Source organism: Apteryx rowi, unplaced genomic scaffold (genome assembly GCF_003343035.1).
Source record: "Apteryx rowi isolate R43461 unplaced genomic scaffold, aptRow1 scaffold_873, whole genome shotgun sequence".
Taxonomy (NCBI): Eukaryota; Metazoa; Chordata; class Aves; order Apterygiformes; family Apterygidae; genus Apteryx; species Apteryx rowi.
The window spans coordinates 179,802-194,570 of NW_020451175.1; the positions used below are offsets into that span (position 1 = coordinate 179,802).

General features: G+C 39.3%; 1 protein-coding gene across 8 annotated transcripts in view; it reads right to left on the reverse strand.

The window, feature by feature from the left end:
• Positions 1–203: 203 nt before the first annotated feature.
• Positions 204–14,769, reverse strand: part of TTC13 (tetratricopeptide repeat domain 13) — a 51,401-nt gene continuing 36,835 nt past the window's right edge. For 4 of the 8 annotated variants that reach the window (XM_026090693.1, XM_026090689.1, XM_026090694.1 and 1 more), the window contains 7 exons: positions 14,539–14,623; positions 12,014–12,123; positions 8,292–8,427; positions 7,444–7,523; positions 6,201–6,279; positions 4,049–4,128; positions 204–354 (listed from right to left, as the gene is read on the reverse strand). In XM_026090693.1, coding sequence (XP_025946478.1) covers positions 231–354; positions 4,049–4,128; positions 6,201–6,279; positions 7,444–7,523; positions 8,292–8,427; positions 12,014–12,123; positions 14,539–14,623 — 694 coding nt within the window. In that variant the 3' untranslated portion in view covers positions 204–230. Of the gene's footprint in view, positions 355–4,048; positions 4,129–6,200; positions 6,280–7,443; positions 7,524–8,291; positions 8,428–11,484; positions 11,667–12,013; positions 12,124–14,538; positions 14,624–14,769 lie in introns of those variants that run through there. The other 4 variants (XM_026090697.1, XM_026090690.1, XM_026090695.1 and 1 more) reach the window with 3 other exon arrangements.

Genomic DNA, 14,769 nt, shown 5'->3' on the forward strand with positions numbered 1-14,769 from the left:
TACAAAAAAAGTCAACTGTTATATTTCTTTTTCCCTTTGTAATATTGTAAGTCACACAAAAAGATTCCTGTTTTCTGATAAGAACTACTCAAGTCAAAGTACCCTATATTTACCTCCCCCCCCAGCCCCCCCACCCTCATATAAAAGTAAAAACAAACCCAGTTTGTCTGTAATTTTCCCCTTCAAAATAATTTATGAAGCAATGAGACTTGGATTTTTATTTGTATAAATTACACAACAATTATAGTTTTCTTTAAACAATGAGACGAGTCTGTATTTAGCACTTCAATCATCGTTCTCAGTGTTGGAAATGTCTCTGATACTGATGGTAGAGTCTTATAAGAAGGAGAAATACTGAAAAAGAAAAAAAAAAAGAAAAGAAAATTAATCCTCTTTTGCTGAGTTTTAATGAATTACCAGGAAGTTAATATGTTAACTTATATTTCTGCTCATTCCCTTCTCCAACAAATTTGGGAACTGAATTCAAGAATCTGTTGCCCATCAGCTCTCGCTTCTCATGACTACTCACTTCAGGAAGTGCTCTCAATATACAAAATGAAAATAATCACCATATAAAAGAGCCTTCTGAAATGGCAGAAATTAAAGCAGAATTTTATTGCTTTAAGTCTTCAAGTCTTAGTTACTTTACTCACTATTATTCCTACATTGCTGACAAATTAGTCAGTCAGGTTAATTACCTTTATATTATTACTTCAAGTCTTTCGGGCTGTGGTTCCACAGATGCTTTTCCTCAATCTCAAGCAACGCCTACTTAAGCATTTTCTCCCCTCTGCCTGATTCCTGGCCCACTACACATCTCTCTGTTGAGCCAGTAAAACTGTTGGTGGGACTGCACTATGAAATGGTCCAGGTTAAAAATGAATTTTGTTTTTGATATAGTTATTTTTTAATCCAGATCTGGTTCACTATGGGATTCGGCAAATAATTTCAACAGTGCAACTGAGAGGGTCACAAACACGTAGCAAGGGTTGAAATGGCTTAAGCTGCCTTTGATCCTAAGATAAAAGTCCACTCTGTCCTAGTAAAGATGTGTCAAAATTTATTTTTGATACATGAACACAGGATTAAGAAAGAGGTTAAGCATGTAAATTGGGAAATTTATAGTAAAAAAATTGTGGGAACCATAAACATTTTATATTTCCAAGACAACCAAGTCATAATATTTGCGCAGACTACTTTTACTAAAAACCCACTACTGTAAAAGCAGCATCAACTGCAAGCTGCTACACTGTAGTTCAAAAACGTCACTACTTAATAAGGACTGAATATGATTGCATTTGCATGTAGAATTTTAATCCGAGCCTGAACCAGATGTACTTGAGTCTTCTTAATAATGTTCTTCATTTTAAATGAGGTATTACAGTCTAGCGAGATTGATAGCCACAGATAATAAGTTAAACTGCACTAATCAGTGAGATGTTTATTTAGCACTAACAGCAGCAGTACAAACTGTCAATAATATCATAGGATAACTCAGGTTGTAAGGGACCTCAGAAGATCCATAATCTGACAACCTGTTCAAAGCATGGTCAACTATAAGGTCAGACCAGGTTGCTCAGGGCTTTATCCTGCTGGATCTTGGAAACCTTCAGGACAGAGACTGCACCACCTCTCTGGGCAACCTGTTCCACTGCTTGACTGCCTCAGGGTGAAAACGTTATGCCCAGCCTGAACCTCTCTCTGTTTCAACTTATGCACATTGTCTCTCGTCATCCCACTGGGCACCACTGTGAAGAGCCTGGCTCCATTTTCTTGATACTCCTCAAAGGTACTGGAAGGCTGCTGTTGGGCCCCCACAAAGCCTTCTCTTCTCCAGGCTGAACAAGCCCAATTCCCTCCTGATAAGGCATATGCTCCAGCCCCCTGACCATCTTGGTGGCCCTTTGCTGAATTTGCCCCAGTTTATCATCGTCTTTCCTGTAGTGGCAGTCCCCAAACTGGATGCAGTGTTCTAGATGGGGTCTAAACAAGTGTGGAGTAGAGGAGGATCATCACCTGCCCCAGCCTACGGGTATGCTCCTGTTAAGACAGCCCAGGATGCTGCTGGACACCCCTGCTGCCAAGGCTCACTGCCAGCTCTACCAGTTGCATTTGCTGTCTACCAAGGCCCCCAGGTCCTTTTTTGCAAAACTGCTCTCCAACCAGTTAGCCCCAGCCTGTATTGTTGCACAGGATTCTTCCTTCCCAGGTACAGGACTTTGCATTTGTACTTTTTGAATTTTATAAGGCTCCTGTTGACCCATTCCTCCAGCCTGTCTAGGTCCTCCAAATGGCAGTATCCTCGAGTGTATCAACTGGTCTCTACAATTTGGTGTTATCTGCAAACTTCAAGAGCAAGCACTCCTTTGCCTCCTCCAGGTCATTAATAAAGACATTAAACAGGCCAGCTCCTAGGATAGACCCCTGCAGTGCTCCACTTGTTCATGGCCTCCAGATAGTGTTACCCATTAACCACTACACCCAAGTTCAACTAGTTTTTTACCTATCTAGTTGTCCGTTCATTTAGATCAAAATGTCCTACCTTGCTACATGAATATCGTGGAAGATGGTGTCAAATGCCTTGCTAAAGCTAAGGTAAACAACATCCACTTGCTCTCCCCTCATCCACAAATCCAGTAGTTTTATCACAGAAGGCAATCAGGTTGCTCAGGCATGATTTACCCTTGATAAATCCATGCTGGCTGTGCCCAACCACCTTCTTTTTGTGCTCAGAAACAGGTTCCTAGAGGACTCGCTCCATGATTTTCCCAGGGACCAAAGTGAGGCTTCAAAACTGCCATCAGCTTTGAAAATACTCCAAATTAAAACAGGATTAAAGGATAGGTAAATAAGTTTTAATGTATAGTTTGAAGAGATCCTTAGAATGGAAAAGAAGTGACTACATTAAAATTTCTCCCCACTTTGTTCTCTCAATCCCCAGATTAATTAAAAACAAAAAAAATGCAAATTTGACTACTGGACAAAATGAAGAAAATGTTGCCCTAAGAATTTTTTCAGAGGATTACAGCCACATGGTAACTGAGTGTTTAAACTACTATTCTGTTAGATCAGAAATAAACTACTGTGTGTGTGAACTCAAATCTTGTCTCATCAATTCCTAAACAGTGTTGAAAAATACAGTGGATTATTTACCAAACCTATCATTCCTAAGTCACTGTTAAGTGTAGATTTAAATTTGACACATAAAAAGTCTTTCATATTTTACTCCCATTTGATTTCCATACTACAAATGCCCAAAAGAGCCAGGTGTTGCTTACAAGTGATGCAAACGTGGCTCATCTTGATGCCACTGCCTTATTTTTTTTCCTATGGGCTCCAGCAGCTTAACCACTCATTTGAGTGCAGCACCTTATACTTCTCATAAGCCTACGCTGGGCTGGCTGAGGAATTTTGATAAATTCAGAAAATGACAGTTTAAAATGTATTGGTTTGCATTTAGCCAAAGACCCCCAGAAATGGCCCAGATGAACAAGCTCTCTGATAAGAATTATTTTGGCAGACAATTCTTCCTTTGGCAGCCCCTTTCCAGCATCATCCCAACCCTAACTGTAGGCCACACTATTCTGTGGAGTTTTTGTAGGAATAAAGTTACAAATTAAACAGTGCAAAATCCAGATGGACCTCTGCTATATTGTCAATGGAGGAAGGATGTTGGATTTCATCAGAGAATTAGACTGAACAGGGCCTGGCTCAAGTCTGCTGAAACGTGAATGCAAAAATTTTGGGGACAGGTTTGTGGGATAGAGAAAGACTATCCTTGGATACAGCCATGTGGGGACAGGCCAGAGGCAGGCAACTATCATTGCTGGGCGCAAATTCTTAAAAAGCCCAAATCTTAAGCTTTAAGAACTGTCTGATTAGTGATACCAATACAATATGCCAATTCATGATCAGCTCAAAAGCAAGTTTTACTGCAATCCCATCTACTGTTTAAGTATCATATATAAGCACACTTCTAAGATTCTATATAAAAAACCCGGAGCTCCCCCACATCTCTTTCCCCAACCATTTTGACAAAACAATTTACCTTTTTAGATTCATCCAGCTCCTTGCTATTTTGCTAAAAGCTTCAGACCCTGGTGCTGTCATTGCTTCAAAATCAACCAACTGAAATGCAACAAAACAAAAGATCTTCAGAAATGAGAGAAGTTTTAAATTCTGTAATTCCACAGAGTTAATTCTTGAATATTCTCAATAGTTAAATTCAAATTTAAAACTATATCCTTCTTTTTGTGGTAAAATACATTTTTTTTAAAAATCATCTCTTAACAAGACATTTATAATAACAATTCAGTGCCAGAAAATACTGTAATACAGGGCTGAAGACAGACAACACCCAATTAAAACTGAGGTATTTCTCATTGATTCTACATACTGTATTCTGAAAAATGCCAAAATATAGTATCACCAGAATGGTAGATTTATACTGAGCTTTCCAAGCATTCTGTATTGCTTCTTTCCCCAATGGATTTTTGGGCAAGTTTTGACTACACATAGCTAAGACATCCAGGCAACTTCGTATCTACAGCTGATAAGGTGTTTTCAATGAAACAATGTGTAGTCCAAGACAGTAGTTCTTTAATACTGAAACATCTAACTTGAAACATTTGGGGTTCAGTGGACTTTGGCTGAATTCAAAGGTTCTGAGAGAACCTACTCCTGGTGGGTGAGGAATAAGCTCACAAATTGGTTTATGCATAGACTAGTTTGTCCCTCATCACCAAAGAAAGGTGTTTGGAAGTCAGCAGGCATGCCAGGCACTGAAGCTGTCTGCAGGTTGGTGTACCCCATTGCAACCAATACTGGATGCTATACTGGCCTTGGCTACTGGCAGACCTGCCAGTAGAACAAGACTCTCTAGYGCTGGACAACTTTGGCTTCAGAGAAGTCTGATAATGCATCTTCTCATAAGCTTGGGACTAGAAATCCCCTTCTAATGAATCTGGCAAAAAATCCCAGTTTCATTCAATTGAAAAAAAACAATTTCTTCCAGCTGGTGAAAATTTTCATAAAAAAGGTTTTGTTCCAGTTCAGGCACAGAAGTGGCCCCAAAGTTTCCTGTAAGTCAGAAATCCTGCTTTTAAGTAATCCTGAAACTCTGCTTGCCTGCATAAATCAGTCAGCAAAATGCACCACTCTATTTAGACCTAAAAAGATGCATAAAACTTCCCCAGATAAATAGATCTTCCACTTTAGCTAGAACTCCTACAGAACACTGAAGATACCAGCTTAGTGACCCACTGAAAAGCAAGCTTTCTTGCTATTAAGCAAGTGCAGTCCACTCTTAAAAGCTATTAGGAGTACAGTATACTATTTGCCTCAACCGTTTTCAGTTTTTGTTTTGTTTCGAGTGTTATCAGCCTTCTAAACTCATTGTACTGAAAGGACAACTTCATTGTTTTCACATGTACTGCTGGAAAAAGGGAAAGTCACTCTTTCTTCAGTTATGCATGCAAGGTGTTTTCTTCAAAAATGCTGATTCTCACCAGAATTTCTTTGATCCTTTTGACAATGCATTAAAAGACAAAGGAGCTCTCACTCCTTGCATGCTGAAGAGGCAATACAGCTAACAGGTCAATAGTTGAAATAAATTTTCCATCAGCGTATCAGTATATTACTGAATACACAAAGGGAACCCCCATCATCGAGCAAGGTGGTATAATTTTGAATCTAGTGACTTAAAAACTAAGACTTCATTTTGAATTGAGCAGGATACAGAGGGGAAGGGGGAATTAAGAGAAGTTGCAAATGTATTCCGGATCATTTAGAGGTCGACAAGTAGAAATACATTGAGAGCAAAGAAAGAAAATTTCTGCTACACACCCAGAAGAGCCAGTAATTCTGCCCCAGTATTCTCAGAGTACTTTCAAAGCAAGCTGGAAAGAGCTGCTCAGCACCCTAGAATGGCTTCAGGGTTAAAAAGGCATAATTACTGTGGCAGATGAACTGCTACAATTTCTGAGTTAATCAGAGATATTGCAGATACTACCTCAATCTCACCTGTTGTCAGGACAGTTATGAAAACTTTAAAACCCTCTCAGGCTGCAGGACAACACAGTAAATGGCTGACACCTCCAGTAAACCATTGGGCAACTTCTGTTCATTCTTACAGCTCCCTCCCCACATTTATAAGTATTACTGCCTCTACCAAGGTTGAGTCAGTGTATTTTGATACTTGCCTTTCCTTTAGGGATTTTTCCTGATATTTCTTTTCCACTCGCCATTAGTGCTCCCATGATCACTGAATAAGCTATCACACTAAAAAACAAAATAGAGAAGTCTTTCCACAATACTATTTTAGATAACACAGACAAATTGAATCTTCTACTATTGCACAGAAGATTAATAAAAAATACTTTGACAGTTACTTTATTTTAGAAGCAAAACCAAACACGAAACACTTAAAGGTGAAAACACTTTCACTCTCCAATACCATGGGAATGAACTTATGGTCCTGCGGAGATGAACTACTGAAAAACACTGTTTCTACAGGGGTCAGAATCAATTTCAGACTTGTGAGCTCTTAAAACTCCTCTAAAACTAAAGCTAAAGACAAAGCAAACTCCTGTTTCCAAGATACTTAACTATAACTACAGTCCAGCAGAGTTTATGAACTCTGCTGCAACAGAGCTAGAAGCACTGTAGAACAAAAAGCAAACTTTCTCACCCCGCAGCTGTTCAATATTTAACTTTTTTTTTTGTGTGTGAAACTCAAACAAGTTCTGTTCATTTTTACATTCTGTAAGATAAAAACACAGTTTGATCATACAACTGAAAATCTCTCTCTCTCTTTTTTTTTTTCTTTTAAACTAAGCTGTGCTTAATAATAAGGTTAAAACTCTTAAGTGCTCTGTGCCAGAGATTCAGCAAAGTCTTAGATGTAACCAGGTTTGAATTAAACTGGAATTTCAGTTAGAGAGACCTGTGAAATATGGGGAATTTATTCTAAGGTTTCATTTGGTGACCCTAACATTTGTAATAAATTACTATTTACCGTGCAGTGTCCCTTATTAAAACTAAACCATCCTAAAAATATATTTTAACTAGAATATATATTTCAGTAAAGCTTTTCGAGTGAAATTACAGTGCTGTAACATAATGTGAATTAGGAACTCAAAAGCTCCACTTTAAAAATGACACTTTTCAGTCTGTGAGCTGAAGTCTATAAATACAGACTACTCATTATTTTAAATATGCATGCAGCTATGAATAATTACCATCAGTATGACAAGACAGCTTTTAAAACAGTACAAAGTCAGTCCCCATTGTCATGGCAGCATAAAACAAGACACTGCAGGACAGACAGTTCAACTCAAAGAGCCAGTTTTAGTCACTTAAAAATAAATATATTAAGATACTGAAATATGCGGACATTTTAGAGTATTGAAGATAACAGATGTATGACAAAAGAAAAACACTAACCTGGATCCTCTTGAAAGAGGCATTAAATTATAGAAGTAATAAACTAATGACAGGATCAAGTTGCACACAGCATCTGCTTCCTAAGTTTAAAAAAAAAAAAAAAAAAAAGAAGAAGGCAATTAAACACTAATGGTCCAGACAAAAATCACAAAACCATGTACAGTAATCCATATAGAAAGGTCTTAAAATACTATGATTTTTTCCTAAGGAACCATTTCAAATGTGAAAAATGTCAAGCTGATAAATTGAAGTCTGATTAACAGATGTTTAAGGAAATTATTTTATTATACGTTTAATATTTAGGTGAACTACAGTTCACCTGTACCATGTTAAAGGACCAAAAATGGAAAGGACAAACTCAAATGTAGTCAGATCCTTATTACAGTACAAACTAACATGAACACAATTATAGCTCTTTGCCACAGACCTGTGGTTTCATGTTACTTCTCATATCTGGCCACCATGAACCAAATCTACACATGATCTTAAGCAGTGCTTGACAGGACAATGAAGCAGTGATCACAGATTTACTGGATTAAGCAAACAAAAATAAAGTGCATTTCTATATTAGAGTACTTTGTGACATTGGGACCTCCTTGTCTGGACTTCCCCTTTGCTGCAGCAAAGCAGAGCAAACTTTTGAATAACAGGTAAAAATATGGCAATTTATTTTAATTGCCATAATTAGGCTTAAACAAGCAGTCAATTCAAGCAGTCATTTTCATTACTTAAGATCTTCACTGCTTAGGATCTCAAAAATTATTAAGAAGGTAGGTGTTAAACAGAAGGTATAAAAACATAATAGAATTACATCAAGGAATTCATCATTTCCATTAAAACAACCTTACCCCCAGCTCTGCAGATAGAACTAGTACTTTTCCTTTAGCTGTTAGATCCTTATACAGCGCATCTATTTCTGCATGATACAGTTGTGTTCTTTCTTCAGTTGTCTGAGTTTCTACCGAAAATAGTATGTTCCCCACTCTGTCAAGCAGATTAAACAAAAAAAGGAGAATAGGATTTTTTTACACAGAGCTTGATACACAATCTAATATCCAAGGTAAGTTACAAATTTACTACAGTAAAATATTACATCATAACCTTTTTCCTATCATTCTTCTTAAGCATGAGAATAAATGAATTGCACCCCCCTTCCATAAAAATCACAGAAATTAAAAACATTTTGTCATGCTCTAAGTTTTTCTGGAAGAGTATGTAAAGACTGATGTCTAATCACAGATAAAGTATTTCATTGAAGGATATCTGACAAGCATTAGTGTTTCACTTCAAGTGGGGGGGGGGAAAAGGTATTTAAAAATATCTTCTTGGTTTTGGCACTTTTGTATAGAATGTACGCTATAGTTTTGTTAATATGTAAACTGCCAAACTGGAACTTAGGGCACCAAACTGCCAAACTTAGGGCACTAAGTAGGATCACAACTCTAGACTTCAGGAGAGCAAACTTTGGCCTCTTCAGGGACCTACTTGGAGGAATCCCATGGGTGAGGGCCCTAGAAGGAAGGGCATTCAAGAGAGCTGGTTAATATTCAAACATCACCTCCTCCAGGCTCAAGAGCGGTGCATCCCTATGAGTAGGAAGTCAAGCAAAGGAGGCAGGAGACCTGCATGGATGAGCAAGGAGCTCTGGCAAAACTCAACCAGAAGAAGGAAGTCTACAGAAAGTGGAAAGGGGGACAGGCCACTTGGGAGGAATATAGGAACGTTGTCAGAGTATGCAGGGATGCGACGAGGAAGGCTAAGGCCCGTTTGGAATTAAATCTGGCGAGAGATGTCAAGGACAGCAAGAAGGGCTTCTTCAAATACATCAGTAGCAAGAGGAAGACTAGGGAAAATGTGGGCCTGCTGCTGAATGGGGTGGGTGCCCTGGTGACAAAGGATGCAGAGAAGGCAGAGTTACTGAATGCTGCCTTTGCTTCAGTCTTTTCTGCTCAGGCCAGCCCTCAGGAACCCCAGACCCTGGAGGCAAGAGAGAAAGTCTGGAGGAAGGAAGACTTTCCCTTGGTGGAGGAGGATCGGGTTAGTGATCATTTAGGCAAACCCACAAATCCATGGGCCCTGATGGGATGCACCCACGAGTGCTGAGGGAGCTGGCGGATGTCATTGCTAGGCCCCTCTCCATCATCTTTGAAAGGTCATGGAGAACAGGAGAGGTGCCTGAGGACTGGAAGAAAGCCAATGTCACCCCAGTCTTCAAAAAGGGCAAGAAGGAGGACCCGGGGAACTACAGGCCAGTCAGCCTCACCTCCATCCCTGGAAAGGTGATGGAGCAGCTCATCCTGGAGGCCATCTCCAAGCATGTGGAGGAAAAGAAGGTGATCAGGAGTAGTCAGCATGGCTTCACCAAGGGGAAATCATGCCTAACCAATCTGATAGCCTTCTATGATGGAATGACTGGCTGGGTAGATGAGGGGAGAGCAGTGGATGTTGTCCCCCTTGACTTCAGCAAGGCTTTCCACACTGTCTCCCATAACATCCTCATAGACAAGCTCAGGAAGTGTGGGCTAGATGAGTGGACAGTGAGGTGGATTGAGAACCGGCTGAATGGCAGAGCTCAGAGAGTTGTGATCAGCAGTGCAGAGTCTAGTTGGAGGCCTGTAGCTAGCGGTGTCCCCCAGRGGTCAGTCCTGGGTCCAGTCTTGTTCAGCTTATTGATCAATGACCTGGATGAAGGGACAGAGTGCACCCTCAGCAAGTTTGCCGACGATACAAAACTGGGAGGAGTGGCTGATACACCAGAGGTCTGTGCTGCCATTCAGAGAGACCTGGACAGGCTGGAGAGGTGGGCGGAGAGGAACCTCATGAAGTTCAACAAAGGCAAGTGCAGGGTCCTGCACCTAGGGAGGAATAACCCCAGGCACCAGTACAGGCTGGGGGTTGACCTGCTGGAAAGCAGCTCTGCTGAGAAGGACCTGGGAGTGCTGGTGGACACCAAGTTRACCATGAGGCAGCAATGTGCCCTTGTGGCCAAGAAGGCCAATGGTATCCTGGGGTGCATCAGGAAGAGTGTTGCCAGCAGGTCGAGGGAGGTGATCCTCCCCCTCTACTCAGCCCTGGTGAGGCCACAGCTGGAGTACTGCGTCCAGTTCTGGGCTCCCCAGTACAAGAGGGATGTGGCACTACTGGAGCAAGTCCAGCGAAGGGCTACAAAGATGGTTAGGAGACTGGAACATCTCTCTTATGAGGAAAGGCTGAGAGAGCTTGGCCTGTTTAGCCTGGAGAAGAGAAGGCTGAGAGGAGATCTTATCAATGTGTACAAGTATCTGAAGGGAGGGTGTCGAGAGGATGGGACCAGACACTTCAGTGGTGCCCAGCAACAGGACACGAGGCAACGGGCACAAACTGAAACACAAACAATTCCATCTGAACATGAGGAAATACTTTTTCACTGGGAGGATGACAGAGCACTGGAACAGGTTGCCCAGAGAGGTTGTGGAGTCTCCTTCTCTGGAGATATCCAAAACACGCCTGGACGCAATCCTGTGCAACGTGCTCTAGGTGACCCTGCTTGAGCAGGGGGGTTGGACTAGATGATCTCCAGAGGTCCCTTCCAACCTCAACCATTCTGTGATTCTGTGGAACTGTTTCTGCATAAAAGTGTAATTACAAACTATGGATTGAAACAGATCCATGCAGAACAAAACCTCTACAAAACAAAATTATACAGTTCTAATTGCACCAAAGTATCTTTCCAAGATAGTGGTGCCATGTATTTTACATCATCTTACTGTATATAGACATATGATTTAGAATGTAAAATTAAAAGCCAAGAGATAAGTTAACACTCCACTATGTAAGCCCAGCTTCCACACCACATGTTGGAAACGTACAAGTTTTGGGAAAACTTCCAGTGTGTAGAATTTAAAATCCCATAATGAACCAGAGGCAAGAACTATCTATTCAAACTTTCAGTTAGTGGCTTCTGAACTTCGGATTAATGGTCACACTTTGAGAAGACAATGAGCCCATATCCCTAAAGGGAGGCAATTACCCAGAGTCTGGCCCGCAGCCCCCTGAACACACCTTCACAGAAGAAGAATGGCACAGTCCGAGTTGGCAGTTACAGATAGAAGATCCACCAACATCGTGAAAAACCATAAAACGAAAAGGTCAGAAACCAAACAGAAGAGACGGCTTTTTCCATTCTTGGATAATAGAAATTTCCATTCCACTCAGGACTTCTCAATGTCCATAGCAGGCAAGGTCTCACAATAAGAAAGATATTTCAGTATGGATAAAGATTTTTCTCCTCTAGCATTTTACAGTCTACAACAAATAATAAGGTCTCTCTTCATTTATATACTCTGTGTTAGAGAATCACTTCAACTGGGCCCGCTCCTTAAACATTACCCATATTCCCTCTTTGTTAGGAAATACAACAGGAAAAGAAGACCTCAGATAAACAAAAGTTTTAGTTATTGCACAAATGCCAGCAGTGAAACACAAAATCCATTTTATGCAAGCAGAAAAGGGTATTTTGAGAACAAATTAATAATGCTAATACTTCATCACTACAGCATTTTATGCATGTATTTGAAAATAGCAAACATACTTATCTCCTGTTACTGTAATTGTGAATCCATCATATTCTTTCCCTTGATCCTTGAGGCTGGGGACTTTAGTGTTCACAGTAAACCCTTCTCCTGTTTTACTGTTAAACTGCTTTCAAAAGAAAAATAAAGTAATATTAGAGAGGATGCACAGAGACAGACTTCCTAACTATTGTTCTGAAACACCGTAAAATACCTGGAGCAGAAATGGAAGTGGAGAAACACAGAGCAAAGAGTATCAAGAGTTACTGTAAACTACATTATTTCTTTCATTATTTATTTCCTACTGAATGGAAATCTCAAGTATTGAATGAAGGATACTGCCATTCTACTTTATAACTACATACTGAAAACAGATCTGCGCTTCTTGTGAAAAGCAACTGTATAAAGCAGCTCAAATTATACAGATGGCAATGATTTTTCCCAAAATTGCATGCTGATAGTAACCATTTGGTGTCACAATGTAAATGCAAAAGCCTGAATTTTAGAATCTGTATTTTCTGTTTATACCGACAAGTAAATGCATTAGTCTAAGTTGGATTCTAGAATACAGCTCATAGCAACAATTTCTTAGCTGTAATCCAGGCTCAATTAATGTTTATCCTCATCAGGAGGAAAGATATCACAAAGTTTAAGAATTTTACAAAACTGAATTAGCTAAGTGTAATACTGTAGCCGAAGAGTTGTAACTATGTATAAACCATGCAAAACTATTTAAAATAAAGCCAAAAGCCCAGCTTTTGACAAACAACATTCCCCAACTATCTGAATAACCAAATTGTGTCAATATTAGCAGGCATTCATATTATGCAGACACTGTTAATGACTACTGTGCAATAATTACTGTTGAATGAATAACTTGTGCCATTATTTATTTTAAGATAGAACTAATGATCCAGGATGTTACATTTAAACTAAAAGAACCTGCATTTATYTTAAAGAAACAAATTTAAAAGCCTTTATTGAGAAACAGCATTCCAGTTTGACACAATTTAGAATGAGATACAGAAGATTCAAACCAGAACAAAATGTATTGGTTATGAAAACCAGGAAAAATATTTGCTGCCAGTTCTTAGAAACATTATTTCAAAATAAGTTATGTATAGTTTGCTATGTTTATATATTCTCATCATCCACTTGGAGTAATCTGTATTTTCAAATCCACTAATAGCATTTTTTCTGGCCTACAATCCAATAGTAGTAGTACCATATTAGGTACTCTGCAGGGTCTTATTTATACATTCATGTGCCACTAGGGAACACTTAATTGTCTATCCAATACCAACATCTAGTATTTTTTCTTCACAAGTTTTTATTTAGATTCTGTTGTCATCCACTTAGCTTCCTCTTGCAAGGCAAAGATGAAGACAGGAATATAAAGAGGACTTCCAAATCTATTACCTGCTCTTTGAAAAGACACTTATATTTGTAATACCTATTGAAACACCCCATGGAAACATTTACATTATAGTGCTTGAGCCATGTAGCCTCTGTAAGGCAGCTATAGTGCCCAAGTGACTGAGCACTACAGTGAGCAAGTCCAAAACCAGTCTCAGTAGTAGCAGCAAGATAAATACACTTGCAGAGAGGACTTTTCTATGACAATTAGTCAGCTTTGTTTAGAGGTATCTTGGTATCTATATATGAAACTGCACTGTAGACAATACCCTATAAGAAAACAGATGAGTTTGTCTTTGTTTAGAATGACTATTCCTTCCCAAATTTTATTCTATTCTGAATTAAATCCTGTCCAGTTTTTACAAAATAAATACCTTGTAACAACATTTCTCCAAACCCAAATACTTGCACACTTCTCATCCTAGATTAATGGGGGGGGGGGGGCAGACCTTTTATTTAAACTCAGTTTAAGTCTGACTGCTTAAGCTGAAAGGATAGGAGCATACCTTACTTAACAAGTCATAGGATACAATGCATTTCTACAGAGACCATCACCACCAAGTAGAAAAACCTGCAGGTTCCCCCCTCAGCCCCCGGTTCCTTTTCTGGTAGTCTTCCAGAGCAGAAGACTGTAAACCACCATTTCATTTCAGATTGGCCATCAGTCTTTAAGAGCAACTACTCCCCCACGTTCCCCCCACCTCCACCATTTACTGACTTAGACCCTTGAAGCTAAATTAAAAAGAGTTCCCATGTCCCTAATCTTTCAGGCACCTATTCAATATGTTCCTTTTTACTGTACCTACATACCGTAAGCCTGTTACAGAGGATCACAAGCCTTCCTGGCTGATAAGACTGGCTTCAGAGAACTACATTCAACTTTTTGTTTTCTTTTTTTTTCTTTTACCAATTCACAATTAGATCAAGCCTTCCAAATATATATCACACATCTGCATATATCTAAGGGAAGGTCACACCCTGCATATACAGATTTGAAATAACCTGAATTAGTGTTTGCAGTTATTCATTTTAAGCTCATATACTATGGTTTTATTCTGAAGATCTGGATATTTGCCAGAAAAAGTTTTATTATTTCCATCATATTTTGAAGTTTTTTTCTTTAATTTACCTTCATTACGGGAAGAAGATCTTCTACTTTATGTACTTTTTCCAATGCTTCTTGAACCCCTAATAGTCCTTTTGGATTATTAGCACTGAAAAAAAATATGGAATTGCAATGGTTGAACACATCTAGCATTTCTGGAAATCCATCTAGCTTTAACCTAATTAACCATACCAATGGTCAGTGAAATACATTATTGAAAGTTATTTAATTATTTCTTTTTGGAAAAGTGAGTTC